This window comes from Schistocerca piceifrons, chromosome X (assembly GCF_021461385.2).
Source record: "Schistocerca piceifrons isolate TAMUIC-IGC-003096 chromosome X, iqSchPice1.1, whole genome shotgun sequence".
Taxonomy (NCBI): domain Eukaryota; kingdom Metazoa; phylum Arthropoda; class Insecta; order Orthoptera; family Acrididae; genus Schistocerca; species Schistocerca piceifrons.
The window spans coordinates 371,140,650-371,168,312 of NC_060149.1; the positions used below are offsets into that span (position 1 = coordinate 371,140,650).

Below are 27,663 nucleotides of genomic sequence, written 5' to 3' on the forward strand. Positions count from 1 at the left end.
GATTTCACAGCGTGAAAGGAAAATCATGGAATACAAGATGCTGGACCGACTGACCTACACTGAGGCTAAGAGGAAATTTGAGGGTCTACATCCTGTGGCTATGACCTCCTCTTACGCCGCTGCTACGAGAACAGTTGTAGCCCCATCTGTTCCACTAATTCCGGTTGGCTCTCCGAGCTGGGAAACTACACCTGCCCCCTTGATGGTGGGGGGGCACTTCCCTCCCTGTTGCTCCCACACCACCTACCTAGGGAGCACGGCCCCCCAACCATCAGGAACACCAGTCCCCACTTCTCAGCTGGAGAAGCGTAAGTCTTCTTCGGCACCTCTTGCTAGGAAGGGGTCCCTTGGGTCACTCCCTTCCCAGTTTTCTGCTACTCCCACCAGTGCCTGAAGTGCCCAAAAGTAGCTGGTTGTAGGGCTTCACGATCATCCTCGGTCCCAGAGACTGAATCAGTCAAGCCCTCTTAGCCAGAGAAATCCAAGGAGCAGCGAGAGAAATCCAAAAAGAAGACCTCCAAGACCAAGGGATTTTCGGTGGCACCCACACCACCACTACCTACAAGCTTTGCTTCTGAGGATGAGGTGGAGATTCTGGTGTCCGCTGAGGACCTAGATCTTGCTGGACCCTCAAACATCATAGATACAGACAGCTCAGGAAATAAATCTGTGGCAACAGGTGACCCTGAGGCGTAAACTGCCTCAATGAATGTTCCATGCCTTCCCAGCCTCACAATCACATCATCCTCCAGTGGAATTGCGGCGGTTTCTTCCACTGCCTGGCTGAGCTACGGCAACAGTTAAGCTTTACACCTGCTTTCTTCATTGCCCTCCAGGAAACCTGGTTCCCAGCAATGCGGAACCCTGCCCTCCGCAGCTGTAAGGGATATTACAGAAACCGTAGTGACTATAATCAAGTGTTAGGTGGAGTTTGTGTCTACGTCCTGAACTCATTATGCAGTGAACCTGTGCCCTTTCAAACCCCTCTTGCAGCTCTGGCTGTCAGGATAAGGATGATGCAGGAAATAACTGTCCACAATGTATGTCTTCCTCCAGATGGTGCAGTACCCCTGAATGCATTGGCTGCACTGATTAATCAACTCCCTAAACCTTTTCTACTTTGGGAGATTTTAACACTCATAACTCCTTGTGAGGTGGCACCGTGCTTACTGGCCGAGTCAAAGATGTCAAAAATTTACTGTCACAACTTGACCTCTGCCTCTTAAATACAGGTGCCCCCACACATTTCAGTGTGGCACACAGCACATATTCGGCCATTGATCTCTTGGTTTGCAGTCCTGGCCTACTCCCATCTATCCAGTGGAGAGTTCGTGACGACCTTTGTGGTCGTGACCACTTCCCCATTTTCCTGTCACTGCCCCGGTGTCAGGCCCATGGACACCTGCCAAGATGGGCTTTAAACAAGGCGAACTGGGAAACTTTCACTTCTGCTGTCACCGTTGAATCTGCCCCACATGGTAACATTGATGTGACGGTTGAGCAACTATCGTTCCTGTGGCAGAAAATGCAATCCCTCACTCTTTAGGGTGCCCACGGTGAAAGGCAGTCCGTTGGTGGTCGCCGGAAGTCGCTGAAGCAATTAAGGAGTGTCGGCAAGCTCTACAGCAGCATAAGCGGCACTCATCCCTGCAGCATTGCATAGCCTTTAAATGGCTCCGTGCTCGTGTTCGTCATCTTATCAAACGACGGAAGCAGGAGTGTTGGGAGAGATACGTCACGACCATTGGGTGCCATATATCACCTTCCCAAGTCTGGGCAAAGATCAAATGTGTTTTTGGGTACCAGACCCCAACAGGTGTTCCTGGTGTTAACATAAATGGCGTGTTATCTACCGACGAAAACCCGATTCCCGAGCACTTTGCTGAGCACTATGCTCGAGCCTCTTTGTCGGAGAATTACCCCCAGCCTTTGCACTCTCAAATGGCGGCTGGAAGGGAAAGTAATTTCGTTCACTACATGCCACAGTGAATCATGTAATGCCCCATTTACAGCGTGGGAGATCCTCAGTGCCCTGGCACATTGCCCCGACACAGCTCCTGGGCCAGATCGGATCCACAGTCAGATGATTAAACATCTCTCACCTGACTACAAGTGACATCTCCTCGTCATCTTCAACTGGATCTGGTGCGATGGCTTCTTTTCATCGCAATGGCAGAAAAGCACCATCATTTCGGTGCTCAGCTCCGGTAAAAACCAGCTTGATGTGTATAGGTATTGGCCCATCAGCCTCACCAAAGTTCTTTGTAAGCTGCTGGAACGTATGGTGTGTTGGCGGTTAGGTTGGGTCTTGGAGTCACGTTGGCTATTGGCTCTGTTTCAGGACGGCTTCCGCCAGGATCGCTCTACCACTGATAATCTTGTGTCCCTTGAGTCTGCCATCCTCACAGCCTTTTCCAGATGCCAACACCTGGTTGCCATCTTTTTTTGATTTACGAAAAGCGTATGACACAACCTGGTGACATCATATCCTTGCCACATTATAAGAGTGGGGTCTCCGAGGCCCGCTCCCGATTTTTATCAAAAATTTTCTGTCGCTTCGTACTTTCTGCGTCCAAGTTGGTGCCTCCCATAGTTCCATCCATAGAATGGAGTCCCGCAGGGCTCCATATTGAGTGTGTCTCTATTTTTAGTGGCCATTAACAGTCTAGTGGCAGCTGTAGGGCCATCTCGCCTTCTCTGTATGCGGATGACTTTTGCATTTCTTACTGCTCCTCCAGTACTGGTGCTGCTGAGTGGCACCTACAGGGAGCCATTCACAAGGTGGAGTCATAGGCTCTAGCCCACGGCTTCCAGTTTTCAGCCTCAAAGTTGTCTGTCATGCACTTCTGTCAGCGTCGTACCGTTCATCCAGACCCAGAACTTTATCTAACTGATGAACCACTCACTGTAGTGGAGGCATATAGATTCTTAGGGCTGGTTTTCAATGCCCGATTGACTTTACTACCTCACCTACATCAGCGTAAGTGGAAATACTGGCAGCACCTCAATGCCCTCCACGTTATCTAACTGATGAACCACTCACTGTAGTGGAGGCATATCGATTCTTAGGGCTGGTTTTCAATGCCCGATTGACTTTGCTACCTCACCTACATCAGCGTAAGTGGAAATACTGGCAGTACCTCAATGCCCTCCACTGCCTGAGCAACACCAATTGGGGTGCAGATCGTTCTACGCTACTGCAGCTCTACAGAGCCCTTGTTAAATCCTGTCTTGATTATGAGAATGTGGTTGCGTTTACTCAACCCAGTGCACCACTGTGGCGTTCACCTAGCAACAGGTTCTTTTAGAACAAGTCAGTTGACCAGTGTCCTGGTGGAGGCTAGAGTCCCTCCATTGAAGGTTAGGCATGCACAACTACTCGCCAGTTATATTGCACCGTTTGTAGTTTCCCTGCGCATCCGAATTACCATCTCCATTTCCCACCTGCGGCAGCCCGCCTCCGCATCGGCAGCCCAGGTCAGGGCTAACGATTGCGGTTCGCGTGCGATCTGTCTGAACTGGAGTCCTTCCCTTTACCACCTATACTTGAGGTCCAAACACTTACACCTTCGTGGTGTACACCTAGGCCGCAGTTTCGCCTTGACCTTTCACATGGCCCTAAGGACTCAGTTAACACTGTGACTCTCTGCTGTCACCTCCTCTCGATTCTCGATATGTAACAGGGCCATGAAGTGGTTTACACTCATAGCTCGATGGCCGGTGGTCACGTTGGCTTTGCCTACATTCGTGGTGGACATATAGAAAGGCACTCCTTGTCCGATGGCTGCAGTGATTTCACTGCAGAGCTGACAGCCATATTTCGTGCTCTTGAGCACATCCGTTCTACATCTACATTTATACTCCGCAAGCCACCCAACGGTGTGTGGCGGAGGGCACTTTACGTGCCACTGTCATTACCTCCCTTTCCTGTTCCAGTCGCGTATGGTTCGCGGGAAGAACGACTGTCTGAAAGCCTCCGTGCGCACTCTAATCTCTCTAATTTTACATTCGTGATCTCCTCGGGAGGTATAAGTAGGGGGAAGCAATATATTCGATACCTCATCCAGAAACGCACCCTCTCGAAACCTGGCGAGCAAGCTACACCGCGATGCAGAGCGCCTCTCTTGCAGAGTCTGCCACTTGAGTTTATTAAACATCTCCTTAACGCTATCACGGTTACCAAATAACCCTGTGACGAAATGCGCCGCTCTTCTTTGGATCTTCTCTATCTCCTCCGTCAACCCGATCTGGTACGGATCCCACACTGATGAGCAATACTCAAGTATAGGTCGAACGAGTGTTTTGTAAGCCACCTCCTTTGTTGATGGACTACATTTTCTAAGGACTCTCCCAATGAATCTCAACCTGGTACCCACCTTACCAACAATTAATTTTATATGATCATTCCACTTCAAATCGTTCCGCACGCATACTCCCAGATATTTTACAGAAGTAACTGCTACCAGTGTTTGTTCCGCTATCATATAATCATACGATAAAGGATCCTTCTTTCTATGTATTCGCAATACATTACATTTGTCTATGTTAAGGGTCAGTTGCCACTCCCTGCACCAAGTGCCTATCCGCTGCAGATCTTCCTGCATTTCGCTACAATTTTCTAATGCTGCAACTTCTCTGTATACTACAGCATCATCCGCGAAAAGCTGCATGGAACTTCCGACACTATCTACTAGGTCATTTATATATATTGTGAAAAGCAATGGTCCCATAACACTCCCCTGTGGCATGCCAGAGGTTACTTTAACGTCTGTAGACGTCTCTCCATTGATAACAACATGCTGTGTTCTGTTTGCTAAAAACTCTTCAATCCAGCCACACAGCTGGTCTGATATTCCGTAGGCTCTTACTTTGTTTATCAGGCGACAGTGCGGAACTGTATCGAACGCCTTCCGGAAGTCAAGAAAAATAGCATCTACCTGGGAGCCTGTATCTAATATTTTCTGGGTCTCATGAACAAATAAAGTGAGTTGGGTCTCACACGATCGCTGTTTCCGGACTCCATGTTGATTCCTACATAGTAGGCTCTGGGTTTCCAAAAACGACATGATACTCGAGCAAAAAACATGTTCTAAAATTCTACAAGAGATCGACGTCAGAGATATAGGTCTATAGTTTTGCGCATCTGCTCGACGACCCTTCTTGAAGACTGGGACTACCTGTGCTCTTTTCCAATGATTTGGAACCTTCCGTTCCTCTAGAGACTTGCGGTACACGGCTGCTAGAAGGGGGGCAAGTTCTTTCGCGTACTCTGTGTAGAATCGAATTGGTATCCCGTCAGGTCCAGTGGACTTTCCTCTGTTGAGTGATTCCAGTTGCTTTTCTATTCCTTGGACACTTATTTCGGTGTCAGCCATTTTTTCGTTTGTGCGAGGATTTAGAGAAGGAACTGCAGTGCGGTCTTCCTCTGTGAAACAGCTTTGGAAAAAGGTGTTTAGTATTTCAGCTTTACGCATGTCATCCTCTGTTTCAATGCCATCATCATCCCGGAGTGTCTGGATATGCTGTTTCGAGCCACTTACTGATTTAACGTAAGACCAGAACTTCCTAGGATTTTCTGTCAAGTCGGTACATAGAATTTTACTTTCGAATTCACTGAACGCTTCACGCATAGCCCTCCTTACGCTAACTTTGACATCGTTTAGCTTCTGTTTGTCTGAGAGGTTTTGGCTGTGTTTAAACTTAGAGTGAAGCTCTCTTTGCTTTCGCAGTAGTTTCCTAACTTTGTTGTTGTACCACGGTGGGTTTTTCCCGTCCCTCACAGTTTTACTCAGCACGTACCTGTCTAAAACGCATTTTACGATTGCCTTGAACTTTTTCCATAAGCACTCAACATTGTCAGTGTCGGAACAGAAATTTTCGTTTTGATCTGTTAGGTAGTCTGAAATCTGCCTTCTATTACTCTTGCTAAACAGATAAACCTTCCTCCCTTTTTTTATATTCCTACTAACTTCCATATTCAGGGATGCTGCAACGGACTTATGATCACTGATTCCCTGTTCTGTACATATGGAGTCGAAAAGTTCGGGTCTGTTTGTTATCAGTAGGTCCAAGATGTTATCTCCACGAGTCGGTTCTTTGTTTAATTGCTCGAGGTAATTTCAGATAGTGCACTCAGTATAATGTCACTCGATGCTCTGTCCCTACCACCCGTCCTAAACATCTGAGTGTCCCAGTCTATATCTGGTAAATTGAAATCTCCTCCTAAGACTATAACATGCTGAGAAAATTTATGTGAAATGTATTCCAAATTTTCTCTCAGTTGTTCTGCCACTAATGCTGCTGAGTCGGGAGGTCGGTAAAAGGAGCCAATTATTAACCTAGCTCGGTTGTTGAGTGTATCCTCCACCCATAATAATTCACAGGAACTATCCACTTCTACTTCACTACAGGATAAACTACTACTAACAGCGACGAACACTCCACCACCTGTTGCATGCAATGTATCCTTTCTAAACACCATCTGTACCTTTGTAAAAATTTCGGCAGAATTTATCTCTGGCTTCAACCAGCTATCTGTACCTGTAACGATTTCAGCTTCGGTGCTTTCTATCAGCGCTTGAAGTTCCGGTACTTTACCAACGCAGCTTCGACAGTTTACAATTACAATACCGATTGCTGCTTGGTCCCCGCATGTCCTGACTTTGCCCTGCACCCGTTGAGGCTGTTGCCCTTTCAGTACTTGCCCAAGGCCATCTAACCTAAAAAACCGCCCAGCCCACGCCACACAACCCCTGCTACCCGTGTAGCCGCTTGTTGCGTGTGGTGGACTCCTGACCTATCCAGCGGAACCCGAAACCCCACCACCCTATGGCGCATGTTGAGGAATCCGCAGCCCACACGGTCGCAGAACCGTCTCAGCCTCTGATTCAGACCCTCCACTCGGCTCTGTACCAACGGTCCGCAGTCAGTCCTGTCGACGATGCTGCAGATGGTGAGCTCTTCTTTCATCCCGCTAGCGAGACTGGCAGTCGTCACCAAATCAGATAGCCGCCGGAAGCCAGAGAGGATTTCCTCGGATCCATAGCGACACACATCATTGGTGCCAACATGAGCGACCACCTGCAGATGGGTGCACCCTGTACCCTTCATGGCATCCGGAAGGACCCTTTCCACATCTGGAATGACTCCCCCCGGTATGCACACGGAGTGCACATTGGTTTTCTTCCCCTCTCTTGCTGCCATATCCCTAAGGGGCCCCATTATGCGCCTGCCCAGGCAAGTAATTTCTCCAGTGTACTGACTCCTTGAGCAGCCTACAAGCTATCAACCAGTGCTACCCTCGTCATCCTTCTGTAGCGACCATCCAGCAGTCCATCTGTGCCCTGGAACGGTCCATTCGTTCAGTGGTGTTTGTCTGGACCCCAGGTCACGTCGGAATCCCAGGCAACGAACTTGCTGACAGGCTGGCCAAACAGGCTACATGGAAACCGCTTCTGGAGATGGGTGTCTCCGAACCTGACCTGCGTTCTGACTTATACTGCAGGGTTTTTCGGCTTTGGGAGACGGAATAGCATAACAGTATGCACAACAAACTGCATGTCTCCAACAAGACTATGAATGTGTGGAAGTCTTCCATGTGGGCTTCTCTTACGGAATCAGTTGTCCTGTGCCGGCTCCCCATTGACCATGCTTGGGCAACCCACGGTTACCTCCTGTGCCATGAAGACCCTCCTCAGTGTCAGTGCGGAGCCCGGTTGACAGTGGCCCATCTTCTGGTGCAATTTCCCATTTTGACTGCCCAGCAACAGAATCTTGGGTTACAGAACTCGTTGCCGCTAATTTTATCTGACAACACCTCACGTTTTATTCATAAGGATGGGTTTTATCATTTGATGTACATTTTAGCGCATGTGCTTCTGTGTCCTCCACCCTAGTGCTTTTAGAGTGGAGGTTTTAATGTGTTGCAGAATGGCTGGTTTCTCCTTTTTATTCTCATGGTCAGCGAGCCATGGTTATCTGCTTTGTTGTTTTACTCTCTTTATCCTGGTTCTTGCGTTTCTGTGGTTTTCTTGTCCCTCTTTTGTCCATTTACACGTTTGTTGCCCTTCATCGTTCTTATGATTTTTTTCTTTCATTCTGTTTTGTGTTGTCAGTCTCATTTGTTTTATTCTCACACTTGTGGCATTGTTTTATTTGGAACAAGGGACTGATGACCTTATAGTTTGGTCCCTTCCCCCTGTCTTTTAATCCAACCAACCAACCTGATCCTGACTGATAAAATTAACAGTATGTTTGGTTGACGAGTTGTGCACATTCACAGTTCTCATAAAGGTAAGTGTTTAATTGAGTAATAACAATTAATTAAGGCAGTATTACATAATAATTAAGTAAATTAATACCTATTATAAGCTATCAATTAAAGACTTCACAGTTTTTGTGTATTTTCTGAAGGAAGAAAACATTTCATAGGTGCGAATTTTGGACTAGGGTTTGTGTACGTTGTGATATACTGTAAGTTACATGATTATTTCAATGAAGTATAGTTTGTGTTGTTCGTGTATTCTCATATGCTATCCATTTGATTCTCTAGTAAGTAGCCAAAGTAAGAATATCCGAAATAAGTGAAAAGTTTATATATGTAGGCTCAGTTCTTTGTTTACTTTTTGTTGCGTCATGTAAACAATACAGGTTACGTCATTTTTGTTTCACCAGAAGTTTTGAATTAGTATCCGAACTTTAGGCCTAAACTTTCTAAGAAATTTAATATATTAAATGAGTAGCCTACGAAGTTGTTATTGTTTTAACTTAGACTAAAGCTAAAATTTGTTTTCCATGAGTGAGAAGTGTATGACTTGCCATAGGGTTGTTTGTTCTGAGGTGTGGTGTGAGGGTTGTTGCAGTTTCTTTCATATGGGTGACTGTAGTGGCATGGGAATTGGGGAAATAAACAAGGCTCATTGGTTGTGTAGGATTTGCTGTAGAGATAGGAAAATAGTGGAACAGGAGGAGAAGATTGTTGGCCTTAAGGCGAATCTAGATAAAGTAAAACAAGATCTGGAAAGGTTAAGGGGGGAGAAGGGAAAAGAGAGGTGGGAAGTGAAAAAAAAAATTAGTAGTAGTTCAAATGTGTGTGAAATCTTATGGGACTTAACTGCTAAGGTCATCAGTCCCTAAGCCTACACACTACTTAACTTAAATTATCCTAAGGATGAACACACACCCATGCTCGAGGGAGGACTCGAACCTCCGCCGGGACTAGCCGTACAGTCCATGACTGCAGCACCTTAGACCGCACGGCTAATCCCGCGTGGCGGTGGGAAGTGACAACAGGTTGTAGAAGAAATAGGAAGATGGATGTTCTCAGACAGTGTGGTTGTGAATGTGGAAAACAGGTTTGATCTGTTCTCACAGTTGGAAACTGAGGAGCTACAAATAGGTGTAGGAGTAGACAGGACACAACAAACTTTCAAAAAGTTTTTGCAAAGTAAGAAGTCAGAAAAAGCTGAGGAGAAGAAGAAAGTTTTGTTGTTAGGTAGTCCACATGGTAGAGGTGTAATCCAACTGTTGCAAGATGAACTAGGGTCAGGTTACCAGGTCACAAGCTTTTTTAAACCTAGTGCAAGTCTGGGTTAGGTTATAGAGGATGTAGGTTCACTTTGCACAGACTTTACAAAGGAAGACACCATAGTAATTGTGGGTGGGGCGGGTAACAGCATAGATAGGAACCCTAATTATTCAATTGAGAGTGACCGGGTAGAGATAACTTCAGCAACAAGGCATACTGGTGATATGCTTATGTCTGTTCTGAGGCGCCATGACGAGCCTCATTTAAACCCTTCTTTTAGGAGAGTTAATTTAGAGGTGGAACGGCTGCTTGGATCAGATATGGGGTCTCACATCGGTGTGGTTCCTATTGACTCTATCAGCAGGTGAGACTATACTAGGATTGGCCTTCACATCTACAGGAAAGGGTAGGGAAAACTGTCTGGGCTAACAGCAAATAACTTGGGGGGGGGGGGGGGGGGGGCTGTCGCAAGTGCTAAAGTACCAGTGGTACAAGTGACAGATCACCAGTTTTTTTAGGGTACAGAGGACAGAAACAAAAGGTGTTCAGAGACACGCTGAAAATCACATTCACATTGATAAAACAGGCAGCCAGAAAGCAAATTTTAATGTACACAATTCAAGCAGACAGCCTCTGATTGAAACTAGAGATAATCAAAAATTGACAAGAAAATTAGGTTCATCCAGTTGTAATTCAGCCCGTGCATAAAATCTGTTATCGCTATTGTATCAGATTATCTGAGGATTAAAGGGTAAGCTTAATTAGTTGCTTATTTGTGTTGAAGAAGTAGAGTTGAGCAAACCAGTTGATATAATCTGCCTTTCTGAGCATCATGTGGCCACTGGTATAGATATGCTAAATGTTACAGGATTCAAGTTAGCTTCTTACTTCTGTAGAGAAAATATGGAGAAAGGAGGAGTTGCCACATTTGTCAGAAACTGTTTTGATTTCCAGAATATTGATATTAGTAAATTTTGTTCAGAACAGTGCTTAGAAGCTTGTGCAACAGAAGTAGTATTTCATAATACACTCCTGGAAATTGAAATAAGAACACCGTGAATTCATTGTCCCAGGAAGGGGAAACTTTATTGACACATTCCTGGGGTCAGATACATCACATGATCACACTGACAGAACCACAGGCACATAGACACAGGCAACAGAGCATGCACAATGTCAGCACTAGTACAGTGTATATCCACCTTTCGCAGCAATGCAGGCTGCTATTCTCCCATGGAGACGATCGTAGAGATGCTGGATGTAGTCCTGTGGAACAGCTTGCCATGCCATTTCCACCTGGCGCCTCAGTTGGACCAGCGTTCTTGCTGGACGTGCAGACCGCGTGAGACGACGCTTCATCCAGTCCCAAACATGCTCAATGGGGGACAGATCCGGAGATCTTGCTGGCCAGGGTAGTTGACTTACACCTTCTAGAGCACGTTGGGTGGCACGGGATACATGCGGACGTGCATTGTCCTGTTGGAACAGCAAGTTCCCTTGCCGGTCTAGGAATGGTAGAACGATGGGTTCGATGACGGTTTGGATGTACCGTGCACTATTCAGTGTCCCCTCGACGATCACCAGTGGTGTACGGCCAGTGTAGGAGATCGCTCCCCACACCATGATGCCGGGTGTTGGCCCTGTGTGCCTTGGTCGTATGCAGTCCTGATTGTGACGCTCACCTGCACGGCGCCAAACACGCATACGACCATCATTGGCACCAAGGCAGAAGCGACTCTCATCGCTGAAGACGACACGTCTCCATTCGTCCCTCCATTCACGCCTGTCGCGACACCACTGGAGGTGGGCTGTACGATGTTGGGGCGTGAGCGGAAGACGGCCTAACGGTGTGCGGGACCGTAGCCCAGCTTCATGGAGACGGTTGCGAATGGTCCTCGCCGATACCCCAGGAGCAACAGTGTCCCTAATTTGCTGGGAAGTGGCGGTGCGGTCCCCTACGGCACTGCGTAGGATCCTACGGTCTTGGCGTGCATCCGTGCGTCGCTGCGGTCCGGTCCCAGGTCGACGGGCACGTGCACCTTCCGCCGACCACTGGCGACAACATCGATGTACTGTGGAGACCTCACGCCCCACGTGTTGAGCAATTCGGCGGTACGTCCACCCGGCCTCCCGCATGCCCACTATACGCCCTCGCTCAAAGTCCGTCAACTGCACATACGGTTCACGTCCACGCTGTCGCGGCATGCTACCAGTGTTAAAGACTGCGATGGTGCTCCGTAAACCACAGCAAACTGGCTGACACTGACGGCGGCGGTGCACAAATGCTGCGCAGCTAGCGCCATTCGACGGCCAACACCGCGGTTCCTGGTGTGTCCGCTGTGCCGTGCGTGTGATCATTGCTTGTACAGCCCTCTCGCAGTGTCCGGAGCAAGTATGGTGGGTCTGACACACCGGTGTCAATGTGTTCTTTTTTCCATTTCCAGGAGTGTAAGTCATTTATGATAGTATGTATATGCAGATCACCTTCATGAAATTTTAACCCCTTCATAAAAAATCTGGAAGCTCTGCTGTCCCATCTCATGGTAAAAAACAAGGAAATAGTGGTTGCTGGTGACTGTAATGTGGATTTATTGAAAAGCTCTGTCAGTGAACAATTATTGCAGTAACACTATCATTCAATTTAGTTCCCACTATGAACTTTGCTACTAGGATATGTAAATGCTCTGAGACTGCTACTGATAATAATGTTTGTAGACAAATCTAGGGAAGAAAGTCATATCACAAAACCAATAGTAAATGGACTATCTGATCATGACATGCAACGTCTTGTGTTAAATGTTGAAACTTGTCAGGATAAAAAATCTATTAAATCTGAGTACAGGAGGGTAGTAAACAAGTCAAAAACTGAGAAATTCAGGAAATTGCTCAAAGACATGAACTGGATAGATGTTTACAATACTTCTGGAAAAATTTGGAAATTTGTGGTAAGGTTTTATGGGACCAAACTATTGAGGTCATCGGTCCCTAAGCTGATGCCCTACTTAGTCTAACTTACGCTAAAGACAACACACACACACACCCATGCACAAGGGAGGACTTGAACCTCTGACAGGGGGGAGCTGCTCGGACCGTGACTCGGCACCTCAGATCACGCGACTACAATACTTCTGACTCAAATGGAAAACACAAAGCATTCATTAATAAAGTCCCTCCGCTTTTGAAAATTTTTTCCCCTAAAGGTAACTCAAATCACACAGAAGTCAAAAAATAAACCGTGGGTTACACAAGGAATAAAGATATCACGTGAGACAAAAAGGAGACTGTATCTCCTATCTAGGAACAGCTTTGGTGTTAGAATTGTATTGCATTACAAAGAATACAGCAAAATGTTGAAGCAAGTAATCCAGAAATTGAAGCAGCTTTATTATGAGAAAAAGATAATTGCATCAGACAACAAAATAAAAACTGTATGGGCTATAGTGAAGATAGAGACAGGTGGGGCTAAAGAAGGATGAGGAACAGATAGCTCTTAAATTAAATGAGACTTTGGTAACAAGTGCATGTAGTGTTGCAAACCTCTTAAACAAGTACTTCATTCCTGTTACTGACAGCTTGGGGTTATCAAGTTCAGTGAACTGTGCAATGGTGTATTTGAGACCGGTCTTGAAAAATAACTTCAGTAAAATGGAAATGACACACGCATCTCCCAAAGAAGTAACATCCGTCATAAAATCCTTAAAATCTAAGTATTGCAGTGGGTATGATAACATATCAATGAAGTTAATCAAGGAGTGCCTGTGCAAGTTCAGTTCTATCCTAAGTTATTTGTGTAATCAATCTCTTATCAGCGGAACATTTCCAGATGGGGTAAAATATGCTGAAGTTAAGCCTCTTTACAAGAAGGGGGATAAAGAGATACCATCAAATTATCAACCAATTTCACTTTTGCTGGCTTTCTCAAAAATATTTGAAAAGGTTGTGTTCAAGCGTCTCCTTCAGCATTTGACAGCAAATAATGTATTGTCCAAGTCACAGTTGGATTTCCTAAGGGTTCTGATGTAGAGAAAGCTATTTACACTCACAGTGAGAATGTAGTTAATTCATTAGATAATAAATTAGAGGGTACTGGCATTTTCTATGACCTGTCAGAAGCCTTTGACAGTGTGAACCACAGCATTCTCTTAAGTAAATTAGAATATTATGGTCTCACTGGCAATGCTGGCAAATGGTTTAAGTCTTGTCTATCTAACAGGAAACAAAGGGTGTCATTGCGAAAGACCTGTGCAGTAAGCAGTCTGTCTTCATTTGACTAGGGATTAATTACATATGGTGTTCCTCAAGGTTCCATCTTGGGTCCATTGCTTTTCTTGTGTACATTAATGACCTCTCATCTGTTACATTGCCAGATGCTAAGTTTGTTTTGTTTGCAGATGATTACAAACATTACAATAAGTAGCAAGTCAAGTACAGATTTAGAAATAGCTGCTAATCAAATTTTCAAATACATTAATAAGTGGTTTAAAGCTAACTAACTGTCATTAAACTTTGAGAAGACTCACTATGTGCAGTTCAGAACCTGTAACAGATTTCCTTTCAGCATTTGCATAACATATGAAGACATGCAGATCGTAAAGGTTGACGGTGTTAAACTCCCGGGATTACAACTTGATAATAAATTCAGTTGGGAAGGGCGTACCACAGAATTGCTTAAGCGCCTAAACAAGTCTGTATTTGTGGTCAGAATGATGTCAGATGTCGGAGATATAAATATAAAAAAACTGCATACTTTGCTTACTTTCATTCTGTTATGTCATATGGGATCATGTTCTGGGGCAACTCATCAAACGGAGCAGAAGTTTTGAGCATGCAAAAGTGTGTGATAAGAATTATTTGTGGTGTAAATTCAAGAACATTTTGTAGAAACCTGTTCAAGGAACTTTGTATTCTAACCACTGCTTCTCAGTATGTGTATTCCTTAATGAAATTTGTTGCAAATAAGAAATCTCTATTTCCAACCAATAGCTCAATACAGTGTATCAATACTAGGAATAAGAACAATCTACATGAGGACCTAAAATCACTTACGTTGCTCCAAAAAGGGGTCCAATATGCAGGAACACACATTTTGAATAAATTACCAGCAACCATTAAAAACATGGTTTCAGAGAAAGCACAGTTTAAACAGAGTTTGAAAGACTTTTTGTTAGGCAACTCCTTCTACTCTATAGATGAATATCTTAACAGAGACTGTTAAGCCAGCTTAAGTAAAAATGTCTGTTAGATTTCAGTTTTGACAGCACTTGGTCACAACAGTCAAGATTAGGTATTTGGTGTATGATACATTTATTAATAGCGCATAAAAATGTTTCATTTTGAGAGAGTGTTAATTCCGTTAATATTAGCTGTTCCAGTTTACCACATTGTATTCACCTATTTTAACAATCTCCTGAAAAATGAGCAGAGTAGTAAATATTATATTCAAATGTTTTATGTTCTTATGTTATACTTTCTGACATGTTCCACACCCATGAGAATCGTCTCATTTTTTGGGTCTATGGAACAAAAACTGAATCTAATCTAATCTTCAGAATTCCAGTTGCTATTCATGCCAAAACGGTTTCATAAACAAGACCACTGTTGAGTACTTTCTCCCACCCTTCCAAAAATGGCATATGTGGTTGCAGCCTTCCTTGGACTTATGAATTAATTGCAAGCTACAGTAAAAAGTAAGCATTCCCAAGATATCATAAAGCATTCTCTAGGGAAGGCAAATGAGAGAAAATCCACTGCAAACAATAAAAAAGCTAAACTGAAAAACACTCCAATACTTGCTTTATGCCAGTACTTTAAATCTTTTTATAATGAAAGTGGCTCAGAAATAAGCTGTTCAGTACCTGCACCACAAAAAGAAAAATGGGCACAAATTATGATGCACAAATTGAAAACTAAGAAGTCACAGATGATCCTCATGTCGCATCAAAGTTGATCAGTGAATATTTTCATGAAGCTCATCCCCCAATACTCATTGATGGTATCTTCTCAGCCTATAAAAAAGGAAAGCTTCAGGTATAATCCAAGACTAGGTGGAACAGTTACTTAAACACCACACTTTTGCCGTTAGGAGTGCATAACAATGTTTCGTTTTGACAGTGTGTCAATTCCGTAAATATGAGCTGTTCCAGTTAACTCAACTAACAGTAGAGGTGCTGAGTTGTCATAATCCAGTGGCCTCCTCCATCAGAGAAATGTGTATTTTCAGTATATAATTTTACAAGGCCCAACAAGAAGATGTGACAGTTTCTAAAGTCTGCTAACCCAATTATATTTTAAGATAAATTACGTCTAACATTCTTATGTGAAATTTTATAGCAAAGTTCTGATAGTCCTGAAGTATAGTGAGATTTGTACAATTTATTATTGCAAAAGTACAAATTATGGTTGGAAAATTCAGTAACGTGCATCTGAATAATAGGAGGTAACTGACATATTGCTGAGTAAAATCTGTTTTTGTCCCAGTAACTACTGTGACTTGTCTTAGCAGTGGCTTCTCATTCTCACTGCACATGACATGTTAAATAGTTGTGGATTATCTTGTCCCACCAACAGCGGCTCACTATTTATGTGTATGCTGGAACATGATTTGAGCAGTGTTCAGTTGTTTTGGCAGCATCCAAATAATGCTGTGGTCCTGTGTTCCCAGTGGCCAGGCAAGATATCTCATGTTTGTTGTTTATCCATTGAATCTTTCCGAGTCAGTTTGGAATGTAATATGTGACGTGCTGTCTTGCTGAATTTACGGGTCTACAGTGATGTGCTCTAAGTGTACAAAGTGGGGTGGGTGTGATCTAGATTGTTCAACCTACATACTTGGCTTGGATGCTCTAGACATGATCATATGCTGCGAGATACCTTGTCTGATCCATCCTGACACCACAGTACTGTAATGTCTTGCTAGAGGGGCCAAAACAAAACAGCAGAGCCCATTGATAAAGTGGAATACTGTGCCTGTGCAGCAGCAGAAATATTGTACCTGTGTCAGGCCAATCCAGCAGCTAAAGAAGTTATCTGGAATGGTGTGACACAGCTGCAACGTTACTACTGTTGTTGAATTAGTGAACAATACTCCACTTTCATCATTTTTCGGGAGTATACCTGGGATATTGTTAACTCCTGTACTAGTATTTTGGCTGACAACTTTTCAGCCATTCTCATTGTGAGTTGCTTACAAGATTTTTCAAGCACTTTACACTGTGAAGTAAACGTGTATGCATCAAAGGTAACACTGTTGGTAACTTCAAGGAACACAATACTCCACTTTATTAGTGGGCTGCACCATTTTGTTTTTGCTTTTGCAGTGGCATACTTTGGTACTGGGACTTCATGATATCGTGAAAGCAATGGATCAAATCATTGTTTTTTTACTTTCAAAATGCATTTGATCCAGTACCACACATAACCTTTCCAAAAGGCACTTGATTCAGTACCACACTTGTGCTTTCCAAAAAGCAGTAAATTTTCAGAGTGTTCGGAATAAAGTTCCTGAATTTACTACCCTCCAGGAAGCGTGTGGTGCACAAATTATTCTCGGGACTGAGGCCTGGCTGAACCCTGAGATAGGAAGTTCTGAAATATTTAGTGAGGGTTGGAATGTGTATTGGGAAGACAGATTAGACACCGTAGGAGGTGGTGTCTTCATTGCAGTTGACAAAAATATTGTGTTTACTGAGGTCGAAGTAGAGTGTGATTTTGAAGTTATCTGGACACGTTTAACAGGGCTAGGAGAAATAAAGTTAATTGTTGGGTGTTATTACTGGCCACCAGGTTCCACCATAGCAGTTCTAGAATCATTCAAAGGGAGTCTACACTCTGTATTGCAGAAGTACCCAGCTCATGCTACATTAGTCGTTCAACCTACCTAGTATAGACTTGGATGTCTATGGATTCATTACAGGTGGTACAGACAAGCCGTCGTGTGAATTTTTGAACACATTATCCGAAAACTGTCTTGAGCAGCTAAATCAACAGCCAACGCGTAATGAAAATATTTTAGATCTGGTAGCCACAAACAGACCAGACCTCATCGACGTTGTCAGTGTTGAGACAGGGATTAGTGATCATGATGATGTCATTACAACTCTGGTTACGAAATTTAAAAAGTTGGTCAAGAAGGCTATGAGAGTATTCTTACTAGAAATAGCAGATAAGCAGTTGTTAGCATCCCACTTAGTAAATGAATTGACTTCATTTACTTCCGGTACGATGGATGTGGAAGAATTATGGGCAAATTTTAAATCAGCATTGGACAAGTACGTGCCAAAAAAGTGGATTACGGATGGAAAAGACTCACTGTGGTTTAACAGCGCAATTTGGAGAATGCTCAGGAAACAAAGACAAATGCACTCACTGTACAAGAAAGATCGGGAGAATGAGGACAGGCAAAAGTTAGTAGATATTCATGGGGCTGTAAAAAGAGCGATGCGCGAAGCATACAACCACTACCACCGTCATATCTTAGCAAAAGATCTTGCTGAAAACCCAAGGAAATTCTGATCTTACGTAAAATCGGTAAGCGGGTTGAAGGCTTCCATCCAGTCACTCACTGATCAGTCTGGCCAGGCAACGGAAGGCAGCAAAACGAAAGCTGAAATTTTAAATTTAGCATTTGAGAAATCTTTCACGCAGGAGGATCGTACAAACATACCGCTGTTTGAGTCTCGTACAGATTCCCGTATGGAGGACATAGTGATAGACATCCCTGGGGTTGTGAAGCAGCTGAATGGGTTGAAAATAAATAAATCGCCAGGTCCTGATGGGATTCCAATTTGGTTTTACACAGAGTACTCTACAGCATTGGCTCCTTACTTAGCTTGCATTTATCACGAATCTCTTGCCCAACGTAAAGTCCCGAGCGACTGGAAAAAGCGCAGGTGCCGCCTGTATATAAGAAGGGTAGAAGGACGGATCCTCAAAATTACAGACCAATATCCTTAACATCGGTTTGTTGCAGGATTCTCGAACATATTCTCAGTTCGAATATAATGAATTTCCTTGAGACAGAGAAGTTGCTGTCCATGCATCGGCATGGCTTTAGAAAGCATCATTCCTGCGAAACGCAACTCGCCCTTTTTTCATGATGTCTTGCGAACCATGGATGAAGGGTATCAGACGGATGCCATATTCCTTGACTTCCGGAAAGCGTTTGACTTGGTGCCCCACTGCAGACTCCTAACTAAGGTACGAGCATATGGGATTGGTTCCCAAATATGTGAGTGGCTCAAAGACTTCTTAAGTAATAGAACCCAGTACATTGTCCTCGATGGGGAGTGTTCATCGGAGGTGAGGGTATCATTTGGAGTGCCCCAGGGAAGTGTTGTTTTCTATCTACATAAATGATCTTTTGTATAGGGTGGATAGCAATATGCGGCTGTTTGCTGATGATGCTGTGGTGTACGAGAAGGTGTTGTCATTGAGTGACTGTAGGAGGATACAAGATGACTTGGACAAGATTTGTGATTGGTGTAAAGAATGACAGCTAACTCTAAATTTAGGTAAATGTAAATTAATGCAGATGAATAGGAAAAAGAATCCCGTAATGTTTGAATACTCCATTAGTAGTGTACCGCTTGACACAGTCACGTCGATTAAATATTTGGGTGTAACATTGCAGAGCGATATGAAGTGGGACAAGCATGTAATGGCAGTTGTGGGAAAGGCGGATAGTCATCTTCAGTTCATTGGTAGAATTTTGGGGAGATGTTGTTCATCTGTAAAGGAGACCGCTTATAAAACACTAATATGACCTATTCTTGAGTACTGCTCGAGCATTTGGGACCCCTATCAGGTCGGATTGAGGGAGGACATAGAAGCAATTCAGAGGCTGGTTGCTAGATTTGTTACTGGTAGGTTTGAGCATCACGCGAGTGTTACGGAAATGCTTCAGGAACTCTGGTGGGAATCTCTGGAGGAAAGGAGGCGTTCTTTTCGTGAATCGCTACTGAGGAAATTTAGAGAACCAGCATTTGAGGCTGACTGCAGTACAATTTTACTGCCGTCAACTTATATTTCGCGGAAAGACCACATAGATAAGATAAGAGAGATTAGGGTTCGTACAGAGGCATATATGCAGTCATTTTTCCCTCGTTCTGTTTCAGAGTGGAACAGGGAGAGAAGATGCTAGTTGTGGTACGAGGTACCCTCCGCCACGCACCGTATGGTGGAGTGCGGAGTATGTATGTAGATGTAGATGTAGATTCAGTACCACACATATGCTTATTATCAAAAATATACTCATGTGGGGCACGGAGTGAGACTTGTGACAGGAGGATACAGCGTGTTACCTTGGATGTAGAGCAATCAACAGATGAAGAAGTGAGCTCACATGTTTCCCAGCGACGTGTGTTGGGACCCTTGCTGTTCATGTTGTATATTAAGGACCTTGCAGAAAATATTAATAGAAATCTTAGCATTTTTGCAGATGGTGCAGTGATCTATAATGACAGACTGTCTAGGAGAAGCTGCACAGAAATTCAGTCAGAAATTGACAAAATTTCAGAGTGGTGGAAAGATTGGTGAGTCACGGTTGCAATTTGGTGACATACAAATATTTTGTTGTAACAATTTGTAGGGACATGAAGTGGAATGATCATACACTCTGTCATAGGTAAAGCAGGTGGTAGACTGCAGTTTGTTGGTAGATTACTTGGGAGATGCATTCAGTCTACAAAGGAGGCTGCATACACAACACTTGTGTGACCCATCCTAGAATATTGTTCGAATATGTGGAGTCTGTACCAGAGAGAACTAATGGGGGATATTTAAAGAATACAAAGAAGGGCAACACAAGTGATCACAGGTTTATTTGATGCATGGGAGAGTGTCACGAAGATGAAGTGAACTGGCAAATGCTTTGAAGATATACACATACTATCCTGTGAAAGCCTACTTAGAAAGTTTCTATAACCAGCTTTTAAGTGATGAATCAAGGAATATATTACAACCTGCTACAACTCCCTCCCATAGGGACGACTCTGGAGACAAGCTTATACTAATTACAGCATGCACAGAGGCATTTGAACGATGGTATAAACTCTAATAACTGGTACAATCAGATGTATCCTCTTCAATGCACATCACAGTGGTTTGACATTTATAGATGTAGGTGTGTACCAAGACAGCAGGCATGCGGGCATATAACTGCAAACAAACAAAAATTTAACTTTACTTTTTTGTGTATTTGTTCTCTGCCCATGCTGATATTGGTTTTTGCTCAAAGTTCATTTTTGGTGTTCACTCTTTTTGACAACTGCAGAAGCTTATTTTTGAGGATTACTGTAATGATATGGTGTGCAACCATATTGGATGCTCAGAAATGACAACTTGGGTTGTGTGGAAGTTAATACAAGAGCAATATGGTTACACACAATCATCAGCGCAATGCCTCAGGGAAAATGTTTAGATTAGCAAATATTTTGACACAGTTTGTACATTACATCCACTAGTACAGTGAATGGTGGGCACAATTACATATGCGTGGTGTTGGAGAAGTTAATTCAATTTTGAACAGCTTAAAACTTTTTGCGTGGGTAGGTGGCAACAGCAAATCAAGAAATTTACATTAATTCACCATTTTACACTCAAAGCAGGTACTGTGTTCTCTGTAATAACACACTGTATTGGAAAGATAAGTGAGAAAACAGATCTCCTTTGAAAGAATCTAGTATTGATTGATTAAGATGTAGCCTGATGGATCATTTCTCAAGTAAAAATCAAGTCAAAGTCCCTGAATTAAATTATGCTGAATTTTGGCCTGTGTTGTGTTGTTGTAATTAGCGATGGATGTTGATTGATGTGATTACACAACCATTGGGCTCTTTCATGGTACAAAGCTGACAATTTCAGTAAAGACACTAAATTTCACTAACATATTGAAATAGGAATAGTTTTTGAACTGTGACATAATTTTTTAAAATTGCATTTTTAATTTTTTGATGAACGTATTTTCGCATATGCTGAGTGAGTCCATGCAGTGTGTTAAATAATGTCACTCCATGACAGAAACTTCGAGAATACTACATTTGAAGTGAAAAGTGAGTAGAAATATGTATAAGTCTTTTTCTTTGCAGGCTGTGCACTTGGATTTCCTGTCTTCAACGACAGTGATCACCTTAAAGAACACAACTGGTCGACCAGGCATTGACAATGATTTGGTAAATGTGGCCAAGGTACAGCAATTTCTCTTATTGACATTATTTGTATCATCTTACCTTTGCACAACATCACAGATGCACATAAATATCCTCATCAATAATTTTCTCCCATTATAACTCAGCAACATCTTTCATGCGAGTTTCGTTTTGATAGTTCATCGACTTTGATATTGTGGTTGTATTTTCCTCTCCTGACCTTCAACCTCTGTCCTTCATCTCAGTATTCAATTGTTAACCACTAAACATTTAAGTTATCTCGGTAATATATGTCTCTCGGACACAATTTAATTTTTTGTAAGTATGTATAATCTCAGTGTGTTAACTGTATCTGAAACAAATTGCAGATACTTATTGAGGAAATACTAAGAAATTCTATGATATTTACGAGATGACAACTTACAACAGGTTCATCCAACATCTCATTATGAATGGTTCAGGAAAATCGTAAGTTGACTAGAAAGCATTGATGCATAAAATGAAGCAAATGCTGTGTAAATGAAGCACTGTTGTGGTCAGCATGTTCAGCCTGTGCAGGAATATCTAGAAAATGCTGAATAGTTTAAAATGGCAGATTTTGCAAAACCACTGCCAATATTTAAAAAAAAGAAAAGTGCCTTTATTTTGGATAACCATACCTGTTACAAATGTTTCATAAATATTAAGTAAGCAAAAAATTGCCATATGCAATTGCTGACGTTACTTTTTCTGTGCTTTATCTATAAAAGGAATGGAAAAAAGTGGGTTATACTGTTGCAGTGGAAAGTGGGATTCAGACATAGATATAAGTATCAGTTATATTATTTGTCTATAAGAAAATAACTTTCAGATTTTAAGTTGATTTGTTAGGACTGGGAGTTGGTTGACTATGCAAGGTGCTGGTAAAATACTGTAATTGTGATGAGGAGGTGAAGGACTGAGATCATAGGATGGTAATCATTATTTCAATTTTAGGTGAATTTCCTGAATCTGTATAAGTAATTTCTGATCTGGTATCGCTTAGAAGAACATAAATAATTCTTTCCACCACCTGTGTGCTACGCCTCTAATCGTGTCACCATGGATGGAACATTATCTTAGAGAAAAAAATGTCAACCTGACAACTGTTCCGTGAGAAAGACCGTAACAGTGTTATCAGCAGGTGTATGAACCTATCTGTCAGATCCCTTTGACCACTTATATGTGCTATTGTGTATCATATTGGCCTTCTGCTCAACAGAAGAATAATTTTGTTTCCATAGTTCTTTTCAAGCTTTCCTCCAAATTGCAAGTTTTGAGGAGTTGTTTGTAGGTGTTGCTTTGGTCATTTTGTGTGGTAAATTGTAGTATGATTTACTGGAGATTATTATGGACTTAACTAAGAAATATTTACTTATAACAACTTCTAAATGCAGAGTGTTAATGCCTTCTGACAGCCTAGTCAGGTTAATTGTATTGCTTGAGTTGTTGAATGCACTCACAGTGTGCTGTATATTGAAAGATATACTCTTCTGTGGAGCAGATCCGTCTCCCACGAAATCCGAAGACTGTACAGACAAGTTATTTTTTAGTGTGGAAAGGGTTGACAACTGTAAATTGAATATGTAGCTGTTCATTTGTAAGAAAAATGCCCAAAACTGTGATAGTGCCTATCAGAGAGGTGCATATCAACATTGATAAAAGTGGCATATGATGTGGAAAAATAGCATTTGAATTTTTTGGCAGAAAATGAGGTGAAATGTTTTAAGAAATTACGAGTAATTTATTCTTGAATGCCAAGGCAATGTCATCTGGGTAGTGGTGAGACCCTGGACTCTCATTTGCAAGGACAGCAGTTCAAATTCGCGTCTAGGCATCCAGATTTAGTTTTTTTTTTTTTTTTTCTTTTTTTTTTTTCTTTTTTTTTCTTTTTTTTTTTTTCTTTTTTCTTGTCTTCCTTAGATAAGGCATAATAATAATAATAATATGTATGTTTGTGTTGTATGAGAAGTGCATATATTGGGTTAAATATTTTCAGGGACTAGGTGTGATTGTGCCAATACCTTTGCTATTGGCAACTATCGATAAGGTGGTTGGCTCATCAATTTTTGAGAAATCATCTATTTTATCTCTTAGATCTGAAGATGGCTAGATTGTTAGCCGGAACTAGTAATAAATCCAAATAAAAATTTCGTTTGTGATCTTGGCTTCTTGGGTTTTCAATCCTTAATAAATAAAAAATTTACAAGAGATTGTATTTCTCATGGTTGACAATGTCACCAAACTTAACAATACATTGAAATAGTTCAGTGTATGTCTTGTAATACAAATATGGCATGGTCATGGTAACATGTTTGAATGTACTTTGTTTACTGGTACAGTAAATGGACCTGTATGTGGGTTGCACTTTTTTCATTTGAGGTATAGAACCTCATATTTGTGACTGTATGCATTATGCCATTTAATGGTAACATTTGATGGCATTACATGTTGCATTATCCACATTGCTTTTCATATCATGCCATGCTGAGAAATGGAAGCACATAATGTAATTTTGTGTGATGTTGCTTGATAATGCGCAAAGGGGCAAAAACAGTAAACTGCCATTAAGAGAAAGTGAATGTTTCATATAAAAAAGCAGCTTAACACAAGAAAATACTTTGGCGATTTAAAGTTACATTAATCCATTTCATCATTTCTCAAGGAATGGGACACTGAGAAATGATACAGAATTGTTAAAGATGTAATTATTATGCTTTTGCAGGGTGGTTATTGGCTAATTCTCCTTTTTTATTTGTAATACCTCAAGACACCTTTTTCTGATATTTAATTTTATTTTGAACTTGTTACTGTGTTTGTATTTTAATCCACCATAACAAGTATAATTCTTAATAGTAGTGTGGTTAGGAGTTAACAAGTTGGTGAATGTGATTTTTACCTAAAACCGTACAGATAAAGTAAATCAGAAAGGATTTAAGAGAGCCACAAAGCAGTAGCAAAAATACAGAGTTGTATTTTATCATTGTTTAAATCTGGGACATCTGTTCAAAAAATTGAGTAAGGGTATATATGGTGTGCAAAAATGCCGTTTGTAATCATCATCATCATCTTACAAGATAACATCAGAAAGACATAGAAAGGCAAACAAGCACTTAGCTTTAAGACAAGTTGCAACTTCCAGTGGTTCCACTAGAAACACTAAAACACATAAAATAGAAAAGAAATAGGGATTAGGGTGCACATTGCTTGTTCTCTGTTTCAGCTGAATGAAATGTTAAGGTGTTCAGCTGTGTACACTTGGGGTACTGGTGTAGGGTGATGTGACATCAGTAGTGACGAGGACAGACTTTCATGGACGTTTAACAGAGAGCTGTGGGATGCATACACCTTTCTGGCACTCCTGGTCTAAGTTTTCAGTATTTGGCTGAAATCAATTTAGGTGAATGCCTGAGTACTTTGACTTATTCAAGGTAGTTTGTCTGAAAAGGGCACAGTCAATGTTCATGTCCCATCTTTTCCTACTATTCATCCATGTGATAAATCTCTAATGACCTCTTCATCATTCTTGTCAAAGATAAACATATTGGGAATTATGACTTTAGTACAATTATAATGTTTATAATTTAAACAGCAACCATACTTGAGTTATCTGGTGTTTAAATTGTAAACCTTATTGTTGTAAACTGGATCTTTCTTTTTACTTTCAAGTAGGGTTCGTGTACACAAACGTGTGATCTTATTGTTCAAATCTTAATCAGTACTCGCCGGCCGTTGTGGCCGAGCGGTTCTAGGCGCTTCAGTCCGGAACCGCGCTGCTGCTACGGTCGCAGGTTCGAATCCTGCCTCGGGCATGGATGTGTGTGATATCCTTATGGTAGTTAGGTTTAAGTAGTTCTAAGTCTAGGGGCCTGATAACCTCAGATGTTAAGTCCCATAGTGCTGAGAGCCATTTGAGCCTTAATCAGTACTATAATTATTAGAATTGAGGGTACATCAGTATTGCACACGGAGACAAAGCCACACATGGGAAACACAGATCAGCTGTTCGCAAGATCAGCAGACATAGACGTATATATATTTCCCACAGATGTGCATCAAATGCTAAGACAACTTTGTAGGCAGAAGTAAAGAATGTCCTATTTTTACCAAGTAGAAGACATCAACTAGGCATAAAAAATGTATCATATGGTGAACTAAAGAAGGCATACTATGTAAAGCAATCACCAGATTTCCCGCATTTTTTTTTCCTGGCCTTTCTAAAGCTTGTGGTGATTGTGGATATCTTTAGTAAAGACAAAGGCCAAGCCAGTAGTGTAGGAACAGCCCTCTGAAGTTAAAAATAACTGCAGAATGCCTCCACAGTACTTGTACCAAATTCTGAAACTGTTGTTGGCAAAAATATCCTGCCAGACAAATTGGAAGCAGTATATTTGCATATATACCTCAAAACCACCCTCTCGCAAAAGGAAGATGTATAGGTAAAGGCAACTAAGAAATGAGGAAAATATCATGCATGAAGTAAGAAACAGACATTGACATTTGTGTGGCTTAAGAAGCGAATCCTTATAGACTGTAGGTAAGAACCTAAGATTGACATCACCAATATAATGCCTTTCATGTGGAAGAACTGAAGCTTCCTCCATGTGTAAGACCCTTGCCTTTATATCTGCAAAAAATACGTTTCCTGGATGCTGACAAAACTATGCCGAAGGGCTGTGATCTATACAAAAACAATGGTGTTGGAGGTGACTGACTGGGTGATAATGGGATTGGCAATGCCTGCTAATGACCATAACCTCCATCCCCTCATCCCGCTTGCTATTGATGAAAGGCTTTCATACTATCTGCACCTAAAAGTTATAAATCGAGAGCCATAAATGCACTAAATGCTGTACCAGGATTTTGTCTGGTTCCAGTTTGATTATTAACTTGTGTTAAATTTATAGATGCTGTGCAGAGTGAGAGTATTTGCTTGCCTATATGTGCTTTTTAAATCCAACACCATGCTCCATCTCACTGCTGTTACACCCCTTGCTGTGATTCAGCTGTGACTGCTCATAGTGTGTCAAGCAAGTCCCACATTGTTGGTTCAAATGTCACAACCATTCTATACATTGCTTGGGGCAAAGACCTCGAAATGGCATTAGCATATGGCTATATAACTTACATAAAATCTACATTTTCTAATGACATTTAAAGAAACAGTATGTAAATGTATTTAAAATTAAATATACGTCATCAATACAACTCTTTTAGAGTTAAACCAATGGGACTTTACCAGTGGTAACTAGCGGGATAGGAATCTGCTGACGTTATGTAGACGTAGCTATGCAATTTTGTGTAAAAAAACTTATCATATTGATATGTTAAAGTGGATAGCTGGCCTTAGCTGCTGTCTCAACATATTTTTAATATGCGTGTACACAACAAATGTAATTATAGGGAACAGCACCAACATATACAACACTGTAGGCCACAATTGACATTGAACTAATGAGAGAGAGTTTTGCGCAATTTGATGATAATAGTTAAAAACTATAGATTATACAACCATCAAGTTGGACAGGATGTAAAATGTGAGACAGTGTACATGATAAAAGAATGGCATTTTGTAACATACTATGCTGCCTATCTTCATAACAGACCGTGGTTTAAAAGCAACACTCATAGACAACATTAAAATCATAACGGAGATTGAAACAGAGTCGGGCAATTTTTATGTCTTAGTGACAGTATAAGGTAACAACAACAGATTATTCAATTAATTGAAATGATGATAAAAACTGCATTTAGCTCTGTGGCTGATGCTTGCCAATTGCATACATAAAAGTACAATACTTAGGTTTGTGGATTATATTGTAATCTTTTACATTCAGTGTACGGTTGCTCAAATCCACTTACAGAAATGTGTCTGTTTGTAACAAACTTTGCATCATACTCTACACATGGATGGTATTCCCACACTTATAATGAAAATCTTGGCTAATCAGACTTCATACAATTTCTAGAGTGCAT

At 41.8% G+C, this 27,663-nt stretch overlaps 1 protein-coding gene across 4 annotated transcripts in view; it reads left to right on the forward strand.

The window, feature by feature from the left end:
* LOC124721359 (ATP-dependent helicase brm) overlaps window positions 1–27,663 on the forward strand; it is a 439,280-nt gene that overhangs the window by 19,706 nt on the left and 391,911 nt on the right. For 2 of the 4 annotated variants that reach the window (XM_047246290.1, XM_047246292.1), the window contains exons 2-3: window positions 21,610–21,708; window positions 22,038–22,137. The exons of 1 other annotated variant lie outside the window; for it this stretch is intronic. In XM_047246290.1, coding sequence (XP_047102246.1) covers window positions 22,082–22,137 — 56 coding nt within the window. In that variant the 5' untranslated portion in view covers window positions 21,610–21,708; window positions 22,038–22,081. The remainder of the gene's footprint in view (window positions 1–21,609; window positions 21,709–22,037; window positions 22,138–27,663) is intronic. One more of the 4 variants, XM_047246291.1, reaches the window with a different exon arrangement.